This window comes from Schistosoma haematobium, chromosome 1 (assembly GCF_000699445.3).
Source record: "Schistosoma haematobium chromosome 1, whole genome shotgun sequence".
Taxonomy (NCBI): domain Eukaryota; kingdom Metazoa; phylum Platyhelminthes; class Trematoda; order Strigeidida; family Schistosomatidae; genus Schistosoma; species Schistosoma haematobium.
Genome location: NC_067196.1, coordinates 77,407,502 through 77,430,635, shown reverse-complemented (window position 1 = coordinate 77,430,635; position 23,134 = coordinate 77,407,502). Strand labels below are relative to the sequence as shown.

General features: G+C 35.2%; 1 protein-coding gene across 2 annotated transcripts; it reads right to left on the bottom strand.

Annotated features, from left to right (window-relative positions):
• Positions 1–872: 872 nt before the first annotated feature.
• SPAG8 (Sperm-associated antigen 8) lies at positions 873–23,130 on the bottom strand (the record flags this gene model as incomplete). 2 transcript variants are annotated; one of them, XM_012945846.3, is made up of 6 exons in its annotated part: positions 23,071–23,130; positions 22,990–23,029; positions 22,834–22,948; positions 12,624–12,686; positions 2,614–2,721; positions 873–1,091 (listed from the first exon to the last, which is right to left on the bottom strand). In XM_012945846.3, exons 1-6 carry the CDS (start codon positions 23,096–23,098, stop codon positions 873–875), a joined length of 573 nt encoding a protein of 190 aa, XP_012801300.3. In that variant the 5' UTR covers positions 23,099–23,130. The 2 variants fall into 2 exon arrangements, with proteins under 2 accessions (XP_012801300.3, XP_051075191.1); XM_051209733.1 differs by lacking the exons at positions 873–1,091; positions 12,624–12,686 and having other exon boundaries at positions 2,408–2,721.
• Between the last annotated feature and the right edge of the window lie 4 nt (positions 23,131–23,134).

Sequence of the window (23,134 nt, the reverse complement as noted above, 5' to 3'; positions counted from 1 at the left end):
TGTCAAAGTCCTGGTTCGGCCCGGGTTCGAACCGGGGACCTTCTGCGTGTAAAGCAGACATGATAACCACTACACCACCGAACCCGGATTCGCGTCAACATCTCGCTCCATCTAACACTCAGCACCGCCTCATCAACACCCAACAACACAACCACCAACTCACACCATTCTCGCTCATTCACACCTCTTCACCGAACCTACATACCACCCACCACAAAACTGCCCACATCCAAATACAAATTAATAACTGTGACGAACAACCAAACAATACTTAAGAAGACACACAAGTCTAACTGCATCCTTCGCGTTACACTCGATTCCCTGAGATTCACAGCACTCACCGATCACTCGACCACCAGTGTCACATCCGCCACGAGGCTGTCGAACCGTCCACATCAACCGACATCGGTGGCCACGCTAGTCTCGACGACACTAGTCTTGACGACTTCTTCAGAAGGAGTCACCACCTTCGAATGATCCAGTCGTGAAAACTTTCTTCAATTTAAGCAAAACTATACAATCTACTGACATACTCATCACTGATCAGACAACCTGATTCTGTATAGCCACACGCACACACGAAGTCCAGACTGCTTGTCAGTTGTTGGATCATTGATATGGTGAGAGATTCACTTGATCAGTTGTGTCTCGGAGTACGATTGTGTGGTTTCCAGCATCATACAGATTACGTGCACCTCTCACTGCTCGACAATAAAATACATGCAGGATCCGTCAAACATTGATGGATGAATGAATGAATGAATGAATGAATGTGTGAATGAATGTCAACTGGGAATCATTTGTGATGAGTTTTCACATAGTTGGATGCTGATATGAGCATTTTAATTGTGTTGTGATTGCTTCTAAAATATTTATGGTATTTCTTTTAAGTGTTCAGTCTCATGATCAGTAGTTTTAAATACAATTTTATTTCTTCTTTGATTTCCAACATTGTTTATTTTGTTTTGTTTTTTAAATGTCATGTCCTTTATATGTTTTTGAGTCGTATTGAACTGTGATCTCGATTGTTGTACTAACGTTAGTGTTGCTGCAAAAGCTATATAATATAATGGGCTATGCGTTTGTCTTTTCTATATTTTGATGACGAAATATTTAGATTTTTATATCCGACTTTCGTCAGACCATATTTAAAAGCAGCGAGTCCTTATTTCACGTATGAGGCAGATATGCTGGAATTAGTTTTACTACGAGGGACTATAGTGGTGAACAATCTTTCTGGCTTATCTTATGAAGACAGACTAAGATATTTCAAATTATTTCCGTTATTTTAATATGGGATACATGGGGATCTAAAATGGGCTTATCGTTTACTGAACGATGACCTTGTTCCGGAAGTTTTGCTATTGTACTTTACTATTGTTCACTCTTCTAATATGCTAAAGTACATAGGTTAAGTTTTCCGTTTCTCCTTTCATTCTTTTCCCCCTGTTCATTACTTTTTATCTATGTTTTGTCTTAATTTTCAACGATCTCCTCCTTTTCCTTATTTCGCTCCGTGTTTTCTCTGGTACTTTTTCGTGCTCTTATTTTTACGATTGCTTGAGTATCTGCTAAGTTATTCGCCTTTGGCCATATTTTAACCTTGTCGTTTACTCGTCAATCAGTCTAACTTTTTATGTGCGTTTCTGTGTGTGTCGCTCTATCTATTCATCACATCTTGGTCTTATTTTTATCTAGATATAATATTTTCACCCTTAATTCATTTGAGTTGGCACACTTGTCTTCTGTCGTCTGCTTCCTGGATTCGTTTCTCTCATTGTCTATCTGGTTTATGAAGTGTATGAAATACACGTATCCAAGATTTATTCTCGCATTTAGTTTATTTTATTCCGTTATTTAATTACGTGAACTAAGTTGATAGTTATATACGAGGGCAGCCGGGACCTACATTTCGTAAGCATAATCATTTGATTAAATCGGAGTTGAACACTGGGTTGCTAAGCATCTTTTCTGATTTTTGCTTTTATCACCCGGTTTTTTGTTGATCATAGTAGATAAGGGGTTTTAGCTCGATACCTGTCATCCGAGTTATTTCTTTTGTTTTTTATGCTTTCAAATTATCCCGCTATTTTGAATATGAATGCGAATGTTTTTATCGTTTACCCTTCACCATATCCTAGCTTTTCTTTTAATTCCAGTTTCGTGTTCAGACTGACAGTTGTTCTTCTGTTTATGAGTTTTAAATCAAAAATAACTCATCATTTACAAACTTTTAACCTGAATTTAGTGGTAAACTCTATATTTTTCATATAATTTCATTTGTTTAGTTGTATCTGGTAATTGAATGTTGAACAAACGTCCCGTTGTTTCCGAGGCCCATCAAATATTCTCTTATAGGCCCCTTAGTCGGTTTTAGTGTTAAAGTAAACTGAATAGTTAAATGATAGCTTTTTTCATTACGATCTCACATATTCTTTTCATATATACCAATCTTAGCATACAATACAATGAATTACTCCGAAAAATTAGAGCAGTATGATTATTTTGCTTTATTATGGTAAAATGATGCATAGTTATAAATAAATGGTATAAATAAATAGAGGCAACTGCCTCATTTAACTTCTTGTTATTATTTTTTTAACGTGAATATACTTGCATTTCACATGGCATCCGACTATTCAAATATTGATCAATCGGTGTTGTAAAAGCAGCATTACGTCCAAACGGAGTGGTACGATTTGTACTGTAATGAGTATTACCCTAAAGTAGGATTTTATAGGAGAAACGGTTAAAATCACAAGACAATTCGATTATACATAAGGATATATATAAATATGTTTTGGGGATGTTGTAGAGTGTGAGATGGGTGATTTAACCTTTAAACCTTATTGTCTTTCTAAACAAAATCACTACATACTTCAAAAAAAGAAGACAAAGAAATTTATTTTAGAATCATGTCAATAAGCGCTACTATAAAATTTTGTCTGTGAAATAAGTTTTATCAGTTTCAAATAGTTTGATTACCTGATAGTAACCAGGTACAACTATAAGTAAACCTTGCTAACGAGTGTAAAACAACACGAAACCCAAGTCCAGGATTTCATATTGATTACATCCAGCCACAACCTACATCGGTTTCAATCTAAACCAAATTGAATTGATACGTACTAAATCTACATTACACAATCATAAATTAAACTTGATCATAATATTTTTCAGTATGGGGTTGTAAAAATTGTTGAATTTCACTGAAATCGCAAAACGATCTAAATTAGACCATCACTGAAAACCTGAAAGCACTGAAAGAATTTTTCGTCCTAGCACAGTACTCTTCGGCAATGTGCACCTACGATTCCGCACTCGGGAATTAAACTGAGAATTAAATGTGAAGTTTTTGACATGACTAGTTCCTAGGAATAACCAGCTGTATACTCTTTTCAAAAATTCTCATGTTAAAAGGGAATATTCATACTATATATATATATATATCACTTATTTGCTCTCTACTCTTTATTTAAATAATTTATCACCATGGAAATTATCTATTTGTAGAACAAATCATATTGGTATACAAGATATTTGTTTTTGTCAACAATGACAATAACAATTTTCAAAAAATATGTATATTTGATATACAAGTATTTCGTTTATTTATTGTATTTTTGCATAAATGTTATTTGTTGATTTTACAAATTAACATTTATCAAAAAATAGAAAAGAAAAAAAGAAAAGAAAAAGAGATCAAACATGATGATTATCTCGATGGTGAAATCGATTTTATTTTTCGACTTAACAACTAATATGTGAAGTTACAAAAAATGAGAAAAAAAATCAATAAACCAACTTACTTAAATTCATTATTATACTTGAATTCATTTTCAAAATGAAACTCTATTTTTTTGTATATTTAATTGATATTGAAAATTAATTCAATATAATGGAAATATAGAAAATAATTATCCTATTGAAACTCATCTATTATATTTTATGGTTATGTATGACTTTAACTTTTATATACAGTGAATGCTACAAAAATTTGTATAAAAAACAAACAAACTTAAATTATGCATCCGTTAAAAGTTTTGTACTGTATCTTTTTTTAAAAATCTTGGATCATTTTATAGGATAATTTAACAAGACATTAAGAATTCCTGTTTAGATTCTTTTTTTCATTTCCGATTCTCATAATTATGTAATCAGTTTATAATGGAACAATATTTTTATTGTCTGTTTTATGGTTTACTTACTATTATTTTACTGTTATAAATAGCACTACATATTCATAATGTAATGTCGATTAATTCATAATCATATGATTGATATTTATTTCTATATTCAGTCGTAAAATGCACTATCGAAGTTGATAAAAAAGAAATGATAGATTGCTTGATGGGGTAGTTAATTTTTTATCAACTGAGGTAGTTAGGTCATGCATTACATATGTCCAAACATCACCTACCTTGATGCATGATGTGTGATGGCGTATGAGTAGACTGAAAAAAAGCTAGGGGAAGTCATATAAATACTTGGTATCAGATTATGAAGTCAGTAATAGTTGGATTGAACCACGTTAATAAGTACAAACTACCTCGTTAGGTTTTATGCGATTATTGTAACCAATGATTGGAGACGTTAAGTGATAGAGATTAAAATCGGTCGCTGTAGTGCAGATTCAATCACTTATATTTTCTCTGAGGTCGTGAGTCGTAAAATCTCATGATGCTGCTCCTCGATATTTTAGTTAGTCTACATACATTTATTGTAAAAGCTATGAGAAACGGTTTATAAGAGTATTTTTGAACCGATAAGATATTTCGAATGAATGATGTTTTATGAAAAAAATGGTTTGGTTACAAGTAATAAAAGCTTATTAAAAACCATAGAAGACATATACGTTATGTAAAATCATCACATAGTCTTACTTTTCATTGCATTCTAGCCGCAAGGTCTTAATTGATATACCGTATATAGACTGTCTAACAAGAAGTATAGAAAATTGAAGTTCATTTACGGAGTTTCTGGAGTTCAATCTAACAACACTTTTCCATCATTATGTAAGTTAGCAAATGTACAGGAATCAAATGGGATTCTGGGAAGAAGTACAACATCAGTTGACTTTTTTTAGGTGAGGGGAGTTAATTGTACTTTCGATATTCTGTCTTTCAACTGACGGAGTTGTTGAGGATTCCGTTTATTGGCATTTTAATAATTTTAATCAAGAATTATTTCTTAAAGTTATCAGTAAACATGTTTAATTTCTTATTTTGTTGAATTTTCTATTTTCAGTTCAATTTGTTTTATTTTAATATTGTTTAACAGAAATAGTACTAAAATGATAGAATTTTATTTAGAAACATAAGATTTTTCATAAAATTTCTTGCTTATAATAACTTCAAGATAGTTAGATAAACTCAAAGATTGATTTTGTGATCCTAATTCTGGTGACAGTATTTCATCTAATTTCAGTTGCGTATAACAAAGGCTAAATCGATGAACAAAGATTTCGATCATGCAATAAGAAGACAAAGATTATCAGAACTATTGTGATGATGTATTAGCGCAATACATTTCGAACAATCTGATCACACATGATATACTTGTTAAGAACATTTATATGTAAAAATAAAAGATCAACTAGATTGTTCGAAATATATTACTTTAATATATCACATAGAACAAAGACTTAATAACAAGCAACTATTAAACAACCTAAATATATTTAGATTCTACTTTGTTTGAATATACCAAGTAAGTAAAATCACTGGTGATAGATAAGCTTTTCAATAAACAACTGCCTTAGTAAAATAAATTATTTTAAATTTAGATAAATTTATGTTCTCTCATCATTTTGGCCAATCAAACATTTATTTATTATTTATTTATTTGGACATTTAAATATTGGTACAAGAGGGCACCAAATACATATGCGCCACAAAAGCAGTCCTAGAGTCGGCAAATAATGCACGACGTGGAATTCTCTGGGACGACATTCGTAGAACATGTCCAAGCCACCGAAGTCGGTGTTTCAAGATGGTGACACCAAATGCATTATCGTCTCTGTGCCCGAACACACGATGCCGAACCTCTGCATTAGTAATAAAATTGTTTAGCTAAACCTACATATATTTTTCCGTAAAGTCATTGCAAAAAAAACATAAGCCAATAAATTATTTGATCCTATCAATAGAATTATCCAGATGATCAAGTATATCTTAAAAGAAATTTTAAAATCTAAATTTTATTTATAACAAATATTCGTCAATATTAAAACGAATAGTTTGACAAAAATTAGGCGACAAGTATGATTTGAATTTCATTCTTATTTCAATTTTGTTAAAAATTCTAAATTTGAAATATTCCCATATTGTAAATTTAGAACAACATAGATATAAGCGAACAATATTGTTTTAAATTAGATTTTCATCAGGCTTTATTCTAATATACAGCAATATTTATATGCATATACGAAATTATTAAACCAATCAAGGTAGTTTATGAATCAATGATAACAAGGAAAACTTACTATGGCATATCCGTAGACAACAGCGTTTTATTCCTTACATTTAGTATTATATATATAATCGAATGAGTTTTAAAGCTTGAATGTTATAAAATAGGACGCATAAGTCTGATCTTTTCGAAATGCTGAGTCGGGATTAGGGAACCAATTTTAAATAGTCTTAGAGAACTCGATGTTAATGGTTCATAGAAGCGAAAACCATTACAATCAGTGGTAATGCTTTTCAACTGTACTCAATTGATCACAACTGTTTATCTTCTTTTAGAACCAAACTTAACTCCACGACAACTCATTACATAATCGGAAATAGGTCAATGATTAGAAGAATATAGACAGTGAGAGAACATTTATCAAATTATAAGATGAAGTGTTCAGATAATTGAACCGTTAAACGTATATTTGAGAGAAAATAAAATAAAATGGTAGGAGGGGTGAAGAAAAATAATAAACGAAGAAAACGTTTGAAAAATAATAAATAAATTCATTTAGTAAGGCCAAGGGAGAGATAAGGATGTTACAGATATCTTCTGAACACAAAGACTTGGCTTGTTGGCTCGAATTCCTATAGCTTTTGCTATGTGTAAGAGACGAGATTGAACACCATAAGGGAAACTAGTGGGAATACGATAAATAACTTTAAATGACTTGTTTCTGTCCACTACATGACCGCTATCGATCAAGTGTGATAGAACCGAGCATGCATATTATATATATATATATATATATATATATATATATATATATATGCATATAAATATCATTGTATATTAGAGTAATAACTGATGAGGATCTAATCGAAAACAATACTGTTCGCTTATATATATATTGTTCTAAAAATTCTCAAGACAATTGTTAAATAGCTGAAAAATTCCTATTATATTAAAATACAATTAATATGAACAAAGAAAATTTATTTCAATAATTTCTCATCATGTTCTACAATTATATAACTAAATTAATCATCCAAAATGTTGACCAGGTTTAAAACAAAGTACATCATTTAAAATTATAATATGTGAATCAAAGATTATTCGTATTATAAAATCAAACCAAATCGTTAATTATCAGTTTAAGGGTTGCGGAAATTGTTAAGTTTTTTAATGAAATCATGAGTCAATTGAGCTAGACCATCATGGAAAACCTGGAAGCACTGGACGGCCGTTTCGTCCTAGTATGAGACTCCTCAGCAGTGCGCATCCACGATCCTGCATCCCCCAGGACTTAACAGTCTCGCGCCAGGCACGAATCTCGCGGGGTGCGGGATCGTGGACGTGCACTGCTGAGGAGCGCCATACTAGGACGAAACGGTCGTCCAATGCTTCCAGGTTTTCCATGATGGTCTAGCTTCAATTGATTCATGATTTCAATCAAATTGTTAATGTTGTGATGAGAGAGATAATAATGTAATTGCACATCGGAAATGACGTAATATGTAGAAGAGTATGAATTGCGTACGAATTAGTAAGTAGGGGTGGATGCTGAATAAATTTCTTAAAGCGTTTGCAAATGTTATGATAGTAATAATAACATTGATATGTGTGAATAAGATAAGTTTAAGTTATGAAAATGAACATTAGTCAAATTACTGTTTTATCCTAACGAAGAATAAATGAGTGTTAACTGCTTAGAATCACTTATAGACTATTATTACACATATTTTCATCAGGTATTATTTTGATCTACTGACCAGTGCTATACGACTTACCATTCTTAACATATTCCCAATTTAATAGTTACAGTATTCCATACTCAAAGCCATTTTTGGCATGATGTTGTATAACTAATATGTTGCACTTCATGGTGTGATGAGGTCTGGTCTGTTTGTGTATAAGCCAAGTGTGCCTGAAATATACCATTCACGCAGTGGAGGCTTATATTGTGTTCTGGACTGAACGGTCAAGACCAGGCAAGAAGAACTAATAAGGACTCAGAGTTGACTCTAAGCTGCTCGTGCTGGTTAATACGTCATTGGTTTGGCACAAAGCCAAAGCCATATAGGTCGGTGTTGTGATTGGCGATCTTGTCACGTGGTAATTAACGAGGTAAAGGCCTAACAATTGCATCACCATATCATAAAAATGACTATTAACTAATTAGGCCAGAAGTGGGTCAAATTAAAAGGAGCAGTTGAACATTTTCCGTATGGATATAAAGCTCCAGCTTTTTGATCTGAATAGCTATCGCTTCAGGCTTCTGTAGGATTATTAGTCTGACGGATTCAGGTAACTTGCTGTTAATACGATATATTATTGTTGTAGTGAACAGAACACGAATGGGGATGATCGGATGTATTTGACATAAAATTACAGGACTTGTTAATAAATTCTAACAATCAAATAGTAAATAAGTAATTTGCAAAATGTCCATCAATTGTCTCATAATGACTCAGACTTCATTGTTCTTGCATTTTCATACAAATTGCATTTTGTTTCCATTCAATACTATTCGATCCTCTTGTCTCTCTGCTACCAGACATTCTGTTCACGACTAACACCATATACTACTTATGTCAATATAAGTAGCACACACCACCTTGTGAATGATTGTTTCATGTTGGCTGTATGGTCCGTTTGTACTAAATGAGCTTAAATCGGGCTGTTAACATTTTGAACTATACCTTTAGTTGACCACACTAAGAGATGCTCGGGAGCCCGAAAATACAAATTTCTAGAACACCTGTCAATAAAACTTGCTCCACAAGAGCAGTTGAATTGGTGGATACGGAAAGATGTGGCTAGTCTAGGTAATTTATCTTTCGATCCAAGAGTGATCATCGGATGAGTAGAAAACAATAATCGTAGTTTATCTGCATCAAAAGTTCTTTAGATTGCTCTGTGTGACTTCAATATTAGCATTTCGCTGAGTGCATTGCCTCTAAATTGTAAGCGTATATACAGTGGCGTTTTTTCTCACAGTTACACTTTCCTTATACTCTCTTTTCTCGACTAAAAAGGCTTTCTGATCTCTGAGAAATAGTCTCACATTCTGTTACATATCAAAGATTTATAACATTTATTTCTGTAAGAAAGTTAAATTTTTTGCTATTTAATTTAACTCCTAATAACTTACTTTCCAATGGTGCTTGGATTTGAATATTATATTGCGCTGAATGTTAGCATGTCATCACTCTTATTGTTGAGGAAAAAATTCATAAGCAAGCTTATAAAAGCTTGAAAAAAATGTTCGAAATGAATATTTTAACACTGAAATTTTCATTAATCTTCAGAAATTAATCACCAGATTTGAAGTTGGGTTTAAAATAAGGATGATTTGTAGTTGAGAAAATTAAATCCACATATAGAATTGAAACAATTCAATTTGGAGTAAAATTACTTAATGGAAAAAAAAGTGTCCTTCACACATTAACTAACTAGCGGTAATATGATATAAATACATAGGAACAAATAGCAATATAATAATGTCTGATATTTAGAACAAGATTAATAATATTCGTGTCGATGAAATCAATTTCAAGTATTTCATTCTCTGATTAATTAACTCAGCTAATTGGTATTGATATTTGCATTATGAATGAATAATCAGTAATGAAAATTGTACGCTGTGAAATATACTGACATTTATGATTTACTGGTAGTCAGAAAATATCTTTTAATTGATGTCAACTAATACAATAGGTGAAAAAAAGAAACTATTCAGGAATAAGCTGAACTAAAACAATAGGAAAAGTGATATACTAAATCTAATTAAAAGTATTTCATTATTCTGAAATAAAAATATCAAATGTACTCAATTCATGTAATAATATACAGAACTAATCTATTGTATTGTAAATTACATCGAAAATTACAGAAAATACATTGTAGAAAAGATTAACAACTAGAGTTTATCAGAAAAATGTTTAACATTAGACACTGTGGACTGTTATATGATAAATAGTACTTTTCAACGTGGTGGTCAACATTGAACTTTTATTAGTTTTCGTTAGCCATTTGGAGTTAAATTATCACCTTTTTTTACTACAGATTTTCGGCAGTCGTCTTCACGAAACTCATTTTTCAGAGAACACTGTATTTTTTATATATTGATCTGAGAGTAACTGTGGAAGTGAGACCGATACTAACAGTGGATTACGTATTGCCTGAAGTTTTAGATGTGGATCAAATATATTGTACTCGATGCATAACCTGAAGATTATAGGTATGATAGCTTGTATCCTCGTGAGCTCGAGCATCTGAGAAGTTGAGTTTCAATTAATGAATTTAGCCGAAAGTGCACAGTTAAGCACTCACATTATTTTTGATAAACCATTGTTCATTTTTTTTACGCCCGATCTTAATGGCTTACCGATTGGGCCATCGTTGGCTGTTGTATTCAACCAAATATATTGTTCCATTTTTACTTATACTGAATTTTCTATCAATGACCTACAGGGTGTACAGACATTATCAATGTGGGATGTTTAGGGAGTCTGGAATCTCTGAAATCCAACATGATATATTAAGTTCCCATGAGTTCCTGTAATTTCCTTTTATTTCAAAGTCATAATTAAATCTGTCTATACAGAATCTAGAGTTTAAACTTGTTTCCAAGCACCAATGTACACTTGGAAACACAGAAAACAACCTGTCCACTTCGAGATTGATAAGCGAAAAATTGTAAATAAATGTCTCCAACGTGCAGCAATTGATTATTAAGTTTATTTCAGCGTGTCACACATTGCTAATGTTACTTTCATTCTAGAAAGTAATAAATGTCAATAAATTCTGATATTTACACTGTATATCATACAGAGTTAGTCAAATGTCTCGATTTCTTTGATGATAGTTTTGGATTAATTTCATAGTAAAACAGACAACAGATTCAAAAAATCAGTTCATAAATAATTGTAGTTTAGTACATATTACTAATACCATTGTTGACAAATCTCTACGAGTTACTGAACATTAAGCCAATCAAAACAAAATTTCTTTCCGGAATGATTTCATGAAAATGACAATAAATAGAATATTTTGTCATAAATGCTATTCAGTAAATAATATTGTCTCATTATATCATATATTTAACAAGCAAATTTTATGCTTCTACAGTGATCCAAATTCTAATTCCGTATATTGCTTCAAAACTGAAATTGGTTAAATTGATAAACTGCAACCAATTATTCAGTACTTAGGTTGATTATTATATGAAGCAATAAGTGATTTGTGAACGTAATTTCTTTTATAAACTTTTGTACTCATACGCTTTGAGGAAACGAAACTGAGTGAATTAATTTTGATTGGTCGCTATAGTGAAAGTAACGATCTTAATTTAAGGTCGATGAAAGATAGTGTATGCAAAACTAAGAACCGACACATCTACATTTCATATAACTGTAAACTAAACTTGGCAATGATGGGAAGAATGTAACTGGGAAGAACACTGATTAAAAATAAAGACGAAAGATCATAAAAAATATGTGCAATACATGAAATAAAATCTTTTTATTGAGTCATTTAAATGTTTTCCCACGTTCATTTAGGTGAATGAAACCAGGACTATAGATTTGAAATAATATAACAAAACGACTTATTAAAACTAACTTCATAATTTGAATGAGTGAACTCTATATGTGGTATGGACAATAATCTTAAGTATCATATTCGAAATAAAGAGAAACAGCAAAACATACGTTCCGTTAACGGTTCTGTATAAAATTTAATCATTTAACATTTATCATTGTCGTAAAATAACGTACAGGTATACATAAGTAAGCCCTATAACAACTAAGTCAAAATAAGACATCAGACTATGAAGTCTCCAACTATATTACATAGTTATCTTCTATATTCAGGATTTCCATAAAACACTCTGGGGTGCATCAATGATAGCATTCAGGCACATAAAGAGTGCTTTTCATTTTTATCCTTCTCTGTATATCCTGCTTTAACTTTCACTTATTTGTTTTTAATGAAATAGCTGAGTGTTATATGTGATATGCTTAATATTTAACGATCATCATCAAAGGTCTCTTGATATTCTTTATAAATACAATAGTTAATTAGTTAGAAAGGAGAGGAGATACATTTAAACCAAACTAAGTAAAATTTTTATTGGTGCTAATTCATTGGGATTTAATAAAGTTATTAAGTAATTTCATAGAGTAAATTATGACAAATTGCTACAAAATACCAGTTAAATTTACATGCATTTTATCCCTGTGTTCTGTCCAAAATGTAACCGGTTGTTCTTTAACCATTTCATGAAGCTAAAAATGTGAGATTCAGAGAAATTGAAGGTGGACAATGTGGAGATAAAAGGGGATAAACATTATTATTATTATTCACAGTCATATCGAGAAATTAGATTGTTAATAGTGTTCATCTGATAAAATCTTTCTAAGTATTTAAAGCATTCATCAAATTGTCACAATTTATAGTAAAAGTAGAGTGAACCACTAAATCTGCACTTGAATCTTTATTTAGAGTATTCTGACTCTTTAAGATGATTTTGATGAACAGAAAACAAACTTATTCGAGTAGATCCTTGAGATCAAGAAGTTTCATCAACATCGACTCTAAAAAATTGTTTCGAAAGTGAAACAGTAGGCGCTTAAAATTCATCCCTAGGAAGGTTTATAATGAAGGGTTGATTAGGGGCACTTCGCAAATTTTGTAAAGAATTACAAAATCGAATTGGAAACCACCGCTACGAAACGTGGTTGCTTCTACATTCTAATCAAAAATAATTTATACTACTGAAACATGATAAGTAGCTAAAAAGTAACTAAAATTGTTTCAGATGTATTCTACTCCTCACCCGAAAGAAAATCAGTAAAAACCACTCTGACCTTCAGTGATTTCATGATCTGAAGTATTCTTCCCTGAGATAATAGCCCTTAAGAAAAGTGTCAAAATATGTAAATAAAATCCTGAGGCTACAAATCAAAAGAGATCTCACAACACCAATTCAGTTAATTCCATAAACCTAGAAATAGGATTCTGAATTATCCATATGTCTAGGACTCAGTAGTTAAAGTTACTGGTTACGTGGATTCGTAACACTCTGTATGGTCTCATTAGCAAAGAATCTTCTGAGATAACTTGAAATTAAAGTTTGCTAGTTACGTAAGAGATGTGTAAACCTAAATTAAGTCCCAAAAAGTAAATATATTAAAACTTTCGGAGTGACTTATAAGTTGATCACCTATAATATTTTAGCCTGTCGGTACAGAGGATATATCGATGAAGATTGGGAATAATTTTATACTAAATTTTTTATTCAACTTAGATTTATTGCGTAGTAACATTAGGTTTTTTATGAAACCAAGCTGTGTATCTTGAAGAATCATCCAGGATAGGTATATTTGACTTCTTGTTTCTGAATACTCATTTTTATACCCCAAATGTTAGAAATATTACGAATGTATGGCATCTGTCATAACAACACATGGAACAATTAAGCCCCAAACCAGCAAACAAATTTTATTTTGCATTTTTTGAACTTATGGATATACTTGTTGACTGTCTTATTCTGTATAAAATATTCTTTTTGACTAGAGTTCCACCTTAATTTAAGTTTCGTGAGTTAATCAATCAAGTGATAAATTACGCTATGAAAAGATGCGAATTTACAACTTTCGATGTAAACATTTAGTCGACTTGGTCCAGGTAACTTAGATGTGGACGTAACTCAGGCTGTTTACTTATATATGACTAGCAACGCTCATATCTCACACTTAATAAAATGCAAATCAATTTATTATCTATATTTCATACTAATGTCAGATTTCAGCTTGAAACTTCATTCTTTCACTTAATTTTTAAACGCAGTTCAATCGCTGCCATTTTAGAAAAGGAAATGTTATGCAACCTCACTGTGATAAAGGCAATATATAACCTTGTGTGAAAGATTATTTTAATGCTTCCATAAAAGAAGTCTTGACGAGTGAAATTTACCTAAAGTAGAGGAAATTGAAACATTTCCTTGAGCAGTCCTTTAAGAGTTTCCAGTGACGCCAGAAACATTCTGATTCAGAAGTTTTGTCAGAAATATTGTCTCACTCCAAATACAATTAGTGTCTATGAACATAAGAAAGTCAGTTTGTGATAAGCTGAGTAAAGCTTAGATGACTGTAAAATGTTACTGTCATCGGTAGAGTTGCATGATATAAAGAGACGGATTTTATTTTGTAGCGGTAAAATCAATAACTCTGTAAGTCTTCGACATTTGATAATGACCGCATTAGTTTTAATGGACTCACCTGTGTGCACTCGGTCATGCACTCGCGCCAGATCACGAATGGGTATACCGTGCTTCATAGTTCCTACAAGCACTAGCCAGCTTAGATTGACCACTTCTCGATAGATGGACAGCTTATCAAATATTTCTTAGAACCTCATCGCTTCTGGACTTCTGATTTGACTGGGTTGACAAATTTCGATTATGAAAAGTGTTACTGGTTAAGGCGTTGTCAAACTCTAAATACTTGTGGCACCCTTAATTTTCAATCCAGGAGACAAACCTCACTATAGGCAGCGCTGCTTTACTATATGTGCCGAACTAATAGGGTAGTTCATTGAAAATTTCTACCATACCAGTTTGATGAAAAAATGTCATTTGAGCGTCATGGTCGCTTTATCAGTTATCCAAGTGTTTTGGCGAAGACACGTTTCAAATTTTGTGTTTCAATTACGTGAGACCAGACCTAGATTACTGTATTCAAGCAGGCGGTTCATGTCTTGTTAAGAATACTAACACACTCGAGGGTGTTCGGCAGCCTGCTTGAATATCTGGGCTACCTGTTCCTCCGATCTAGATATTTCATCAAGTTATCTGTTTTGTTGTTTGTTTTAGCACATCACTATGTCTATTGTGCGCACAACCTATTTAGACGCGTTTATGAAAAGTTTACAACCTTTCGCTATACGGGATACAAAATGGTACAATCAGCGACATCATGGTTGCTGGCAATATGCATTGAAACAAATGAACAGTAATCAAATGTGGATTACCGAACTTCTAACATCTAACTGGTCATCATTCAAAATTTATCGTCACAATCGATCAAGGTATAAGAAAAGGAAACTTGTTGAAATAGTTTATGCTGAGAATTCTATGTTGTACCAAAAATATAATGTTGAATAAAGCTTCTAATAATAATAATAATAATAATAATAATAATAATAATAATAATAATAATAATAATAATAATAGTAATAGTAATAATAATAATAATAATAACAATAATAATAATAATAATGTTGGTGCAAAGATGGTGAAGGATTGCTCGAAACTTCTTTACGATGGGCGCTAAAAACTCCCGAACCATTCTCCCTTATAGTACCATAGGAAGCTAAAGCGAACTTATATTGACATTTCATATCTTTAATAACGATTATGGTGCGAACCGATATGAAGCAAACTCAGGTGGGTTCGAAAATAGGCGACTAACACCGATCAAAGAAGAAAAAACAGTCTCCAAAGGGGCCTGCCTTAAACAAGAGCTCAAGGAAAGTAGGTTCTTTTGTTCCCCGTCTTCCAAATGGCATCTAGCAGAAAACGCCTAGAAGCCGCAATCGCTAGGCTCGATCGGTTTCTAGCGGGAAACATAACCTGACCTCCCAGGTCGTCGACAACCCTCCAGAATCCAACAGTAGGTTTGACACAACTGTTGTTGCTTCTCCTAGCACCGTTGACCAATGGGTACAGGTTGTAAGGAAGAAACAACACAACGATATAAAAGGGACTCCTGCCCTCGTAAAAGTAGTCAAAAAATCGAAGCTGATCACAGCGACAAGTCAGTTATTTTTCATAGAATCAAGAAGAGTGAGAGTTCTGAACCAAAATCTCGTTTTGAGCATAACATTGTGCTGATTAAACAGTTGCTTAATCAACTCATGCCTCAAAATATCACCGGGGTCACCTTGCTAAAGGTGTACAGACTAGAGAGTCTAGCGAACTTGAAACCAAATCAATCCAGACTGCTTAAAGTAGTATTCAAATCTTCGAATGAACGCGACTTAATTTTACAGAATGGACATAAATTAAAGGGTTCAGGGATTTTTATCTGTAAGGACTTATCATTGGCAGACCGTGTAAAAAGACGGGAAGCCGAAAAGGAACTACAACTTAGGTTAGACGCTGGCGAAAAGGACCTGAAAATTGTAAATTTTCGGGTTGTAAGGTTTCGACAGAGAATGATGCCGAAGCCACTCTGAGTGAATCACGAAGCCACTTAAATAGGCTTCAGATCTGTTACACTAATGTCCGAAGCTTGCTTAATAAGCGATCGGAACTAGGTGTACAGATTGACTCTGCAAAGCCAGACATAATCTCAGTTACAGAAACCTGGGTGTCACAGGTTATAGATAGTATGGAACTTGATTTCGAGGGTTTTACGTTAGTAAGGGCCGACAGAATACAAAAGCGTAAAGGAGGGGGAGTACCTCTATTCATTAGGAATGCTATTCCATTTGCCATTATTGACAGTGTATCGCATGAGAGTGGGACGTGTGGGTTAGTTAGTTGCCGCTTGAAATGCAATGTACAAGAACTGCTGATTGGTTTAGTCTATCGCAGTTGCGCTCTATTTAAAAGGACAGTGGTATTGTTTCGCGTTGAGTTAATTAACTGTTTTGATCGTAAATTACGCATCAAAACTACTGTTTACACTTTAATTGCATCTACCCCTGTTAAAGTGATATTTTATTGAGTGTTTAAATTTTGCTTTTGTGTATTTATTGCATCGAAGCATACTTGGTCGACTTTTACTTGATTTATTTAGTTAAGGTTTGAGAATCCTTTTACATATCCTGTTTTTGTCACAGTTCTAGTTGATTTTCAAGATGGCTAGATCTACTCACAAATGTGGACAACCATATTGCTTATTTCCCGTGGAGGAAGGGATGCAATGTGATGAGTGTAATAAGTGGTTCCATATGATGTGCACCCGATTAAGCCCCACTGCATATAAAAGGTGCTCAAAGCCCAACTCTCATTGGCTTTGTATGTTTTGTTGCTCGAGCAAAACATTGCTTATCCAGAAAGCAATTAGTCTCCTGGTGTTGGCTAATAAGAAGGTTGATGAGGGCTGTACTGGCAACATTGGTACTGATGACGAAGATTGCGTTAGTGTCGTGAGTGCTGTCATGGCGCAAGCCAAACATCTACCTGTGCAACCCGCTATTAAACCGTCTACCCCGAAACAGTCAATGAGTGATACCTCATTAGATATTGGTGGCCATGTTGCTACAGCAGCAACCGGTGACCCAGATAAAACAGTTATTGTCCCGAGTGGTTCTAATGTGGATGCTACGACTGATGGAAAATGGATGACACGGAAACGTAGAAGAGTAGGAAAGACAGCTAAAACTAATGGCCGTTTACTTGATAAGTCCTTGGTGGACTCTCAGACCACTCCGCCAAATTCCCATAGTAAAGCTTCGTCTAACATTGTTGTGAGTCACTCCTAGGACTCTGTTACAACAAAAACTAATCGTAAGATACCAGTAGTTAAAATACAGGATCTAACGTCACGGTCGAAAGCTGTGAACACAGTTTCAAAAGAAGCTAAACCCCTCCCTAGTTTAATTACTTGGAATCTAGAGGAGTCGAAAGACAACGACCCTGCTAGAAGACATGCACATGACCTGCAGTTAGTGGAGCCTGTGGTAAGAAATGTGCTACCTGGAGAGGTTTCAGGGGTACATATTACAAAAGTAATACGGCTTGGTAAATGAGTTGGAGGCGAGACCCAACCAAGAAGAATCCTGAAGCTGGTTCTCGGGAGTTTTGAAGAAAGAGACATATTATTGAAAACCGCACTAAAAACTCGTGCCTCAAATATCCGTATTCGACCAGATTGACCGCTTGAGGATCGAATCAAGTGGAAGAATGCTCTTACGGAGTTGAGGACTCGCAAATTAAATGGCGAAACTAACCTTACCATTAAGGGTTTTCGGGTAGTCAGGTCTTGGAAGCCAATGCTTCCGTGGCCTGTATGGGTAGAACGATTGATCGCCAAAACACCTTGAGTGTATGCTACACGAACGCTCGTAGTCTTAGAAATAAAACGTCCGAGCCAAGTCTGATGGTGGAAGAATTACGTCCCGATATAATCGTTGTTACAGAAACTTGGTTCACAGTAGATATAGACTGTTCTCCGTTCATTGCAGGCTATATCTGTATTAGAAGTGATAGAGTTTCAAGTCTCAAAGGGGGAGGTATAATATTATACGTTAGAGATCACTTTCGTATACAATCAACCATATCAGAGGCTCATATCAGTGGCACATGTGAGGTTGCATGTTGTAGAATTAAATCTAGAAATGGGTTAGTGACTATAAGGGGGAAGATACCCTAGTCCGTCTTGTCTTGCTGACGACTTTATCCTAAGACACATCTGTTCTTGGAGTATGGCAGAATGTTGTCTCATCATTGGGGACTTCAACGCACCGCATATCAGCCGAATACAGCTTACACCTCCAGGTAGTGGTTTCAATAGCGACCTTTTATCTACCGTTATTCAGTGTGCACTTGTACAATGTATCACAAAACCGACACATATTGATTTGCAACATGATCCGTCACTGCTGGACCTCGCCCGTACCCACCACTGTGAGGATGTCTTTAATATTCAGCACCTTACCCCACTAGTGAACAGTGATCACGTTGTAATTCACTTTAAGTTTAGGACACATGGTATACTATCGACGTCCGACAATGGTGGTTTTTCTCGACTTAAAAGCAGCATTTGACTCGGTAGACCGCGAGATTCTGTGGCAGTGTCTGTCATTGAAAGGCGTACCACAGAAGTACATAAACCTTGTAAAGGCTCTTTACTCGAACACTACTAGTCGAGTCAGAGCTTATGGCGAACTGTCATCTACTTTTGCAACCTCAAGTGGTGTCCGTCAAGGCTGTCCACTTTCCCCATTTTTGTTTAACTTCACCATAGACCTATTGATGGAAATAACACTCGTCTACTGAATTCTCGGGTATTGATCTCCTTCCAGGAGGTCCGCTTACCGACTTAGAATACGCAGATGATATAGTCCTGTTTGGTGAAGACGCTGATAGAATGCAGAGTCTTTTAGTAGCACTGAGCAACAATGCCAGAATGTTTGGAATGCGCTTCTCTCCCTCTAAATGCAAGTTGTTGCTTCAGGACTGGTCTGCGTCAACACCTGAACTAAGGATAGGGAGTGAAGTAGTCGAAGGTGTTGACAACTTCACTTATCTTGGAAGTCTGATCAGCCCTAATGGGTTGGTGTCTGACGAAATCTCAGCACGGATACGAAAAGCTCGTTTGGCTTTTGCCAACTTACGTCACCTATGGCGAAGGCGAGATATCCGTCTATCAATAAAAGGACAAGTATACTGCGCAGCAGTCCGTTCTGTTTTACTTTACGGCAGCGAAACATGGCCATTAAGAGTAGAAGACACTCGTAAGCTACTAGCATTTGACCACAGATGCCTTAGAAATATTGTTGGCGTCTTCTGGGATCACCGGGTAAGTAATAGTGAGGTTCGACGCAGGGTATTAGGGAAGGATGGTAAATCAGTCGATGAGGTTGTGAATCTTCATCGACTGAGATGGTTGGGCCACGTGTTACGTATGCCCGAACACCGATTACCACGACGTGGAATGCTAACCGGCGTTCGGGATGGTTGGAAGAGTGTTAGGGGCACCAGTGCTTGAAGTCACTAACTTCTAGTCTGAACCATGTTGGTAGATGCAGATTAGCTGGTTGGGGTCCGCGTGACTGTCGTAACCAGTGGTTGGAGACTGTAGGTGACATGGCTCAGAATCGATCACAATGGCGTCGGTGTATACACTCCCTGTCTTCCCTTAAACTAAGAGATTAAAATCGCTTCATATCTTTCTTTCTACAAACCAATTCTTTCTTCTACCTTTGACCTAACCACTGCTATGAATCCGGTGTTCATCTTGTTGTGCCGATGCGGTATGGCAACCTGGACCGATGCACATATGTGCCTGGTCCTACGTTGTAGCTGACTGACTGACTGACATGGTATACAATTCGTATCTGCTCCACCCCGCCCCAATATCTGGCGAGCCAATATTCTGGCGATCAGAAACTGTACTATCTCGACTGATTGGTCGGCCGACGCGGATGGATTGATCGAAGATGAATGGAATAAGTTTAAGGCTACATTCGAGTCCGTAACGTCGCCGTTTATCCCATGGTCAGCAAGTAAGCCATCAAATTGCCCTCCATGGATTAATAAGGAAATCCGGAAGCTGTTAAAGCGTAGGAAACATTTCTGGGACTTATTCTTGTTGACAGGTCATGAACCATCTAAGCGTGAGTACCAAAAATACCGTAATATCTGTAAGAAAACCATAGCCAAATCCCGTACCACTTACGAACGACAGTTAGTATATGACAGCCGTACTCGTTCGAAACGATTGTTTTCGTATGTTATACGGCGGACGAAACGTAGTGATGGTATACCCCCGTTACTGTTACACGAAAATTCAGAATTACTAGCTGAATCAGATCGAGCAAAAGCTGAGACTTTTTCAGACTATTTTAGCGAAGTCTTCTCTACGTTTATTATAACAAATACTTGTCCAACTCACACCGAGATACCAACTATTGAATCTGCACAGGTGACTGAAGAAACTGTCCTTCCGTTGATAACTAACCTCAAACCTGGTAAGATACCGGGCCCTGACGGGTTACATCCACGGTTGCTGTCATCTCTTGCGGACATTATTTCAAAATCGCTCGCGACACTCTTCAACATGTCCCTCTCATTCGCTCAACTCCCTAGAGATTGGAAGGACGCTATAGTTAGTCCCATATTTAAGGGCGATCAGCGACAGATAGTATCTAACTACCGGCCTGTCAATCTAACTAGCATAGTCGTTAAGTTACTTGAAAGATAATTCAGGTTACGTTGCTAAGCCACATAGATTCACACAATCTGTTAGCTCTTGAGCAACACGGATTTCGTAACAAGCGCTCATGCTTGACTAACTTGCTTATTGCGAGGGAGGATTGGACAGCAGCCCTAGATAACGGTCTGTCTGTCGATGTGATATTCATAGATTTTAGCAAAGCGTTTGACAAGGTTTCACACGTAGGTCTTATGCAGAAGCTCACGAGCTTCGGAATAATAGGTACTGTACATGCGTGGATAGGAAATTTCTTATGCGACCGCAGACAGAGAGTGAGGGTCAACGGAACGCTATCCGATTGGATGCCGGTCAAAAGTGGTGTACCCCAAGGCACCATCTTAGGCCCTCTGCTCTTCCTTCTCTACGTTAATGAGTTACCGCTGTTACTTAGGTCGTCGATATTATTGTTGGCGGATGATGTAAAAAATCTGGAGAACAATAAAAAGTGCGGCTGATCATGTGGATCTTCAAGCTAACTTAGACGATTTAGTTAGATGGGCTCGAGAGTGGGGCTTAGAAATCAATGCTAGGAAGAGTGTACTAATGCACATCAGTCACGGTAATAGTTACCGTTATTCTATTGAGGGTAAACCTCTTCCATGCGTTCAAGAGCATAAAGACTTAGGAGTAGTATTAAGTCATGATTTAAAAACAACTACGCATTGCAAAGCAGCCGCTGTCAAAGGTTTTCGAGCGTTATGGTCACTTCGCCGAGCGTTCAAATCTTTTGACGAGGAAACGTTTCGAATTTTATATCCCATATATGTTAGACCACATTTAGAGTACTGTATCCAAGCCGCTAGCCCGTGTCTGGTAAAGGATACTAATTCCCTTGTGTGTGTGTCCAGCGTGTGGGAACGAAATTAGTGAAGGGTCTTTCTAGACTCCCTTACGATGAGCGTTTAAAACGCCTAAATCTTTTCTCCTTGTCGTATCGTAGGACACGAAGTGACCTTATACTGGCATTTCGTATCTTTAATTATGATTTGGGTGTTAATATGTCTTATCTTTTTGCTCCCTCCAGCACTAATAATCTCCGAGGTCATAGCAAGAAGGTTCATAAACCACGATCTAATAAACTTAAAGTGGGGTCCTGTTTTTCTCATCGAGTAGTCAATGATTGGAACGCCTTACCCGAACAAGTGGTATCAGCCCCATCAGTGAATACTTTCAAGGAGAAGTTGGACCTTCACTGGAAAGCAATGTGTCAGGATTAATACAGGTTCACCAACCTACTATCCTTATTACTGAAGACTGAATACATATATGTAACTTAACAAGAGAATACCCTTTATTTGAAAGGTTTGTTAAACATACAATGAGATATCTCATTGTGTAGAATGATAAGGCTTGAAACTTTCTACATATCCCTTAGATGTTTTACAGGTCATAGGTATAAATACACTTAATTAAATGTTTATAATTTAATTAAAGGATTATAAATGCTTAAAATAAGTGATTTCTGGCTCAGTTTGAACAGACCTACCATTGGTTCGGGCCTTGGAGGTAACCGGACTACGTCTTTATGAAAATCAATTTTGGTCACTGATCTATAATCCACAGGCTCATATTTTGCCATGAATTCTTGTTCAACTTCCCTCCTATGTTCCATATTCTTGAAGCAACAATAAATCCACAATACCTTATTTTTTTGTACAATTCAATATCTTCTTTTCTAATCCCTGGATAAAATATACATCACAAATGTAAAAAAAATCCTCACTATATTCATCCTGTGTGTTAAGCGTCATGTTTAAACCACCCCCTGGTAACTACTGATGTCATAG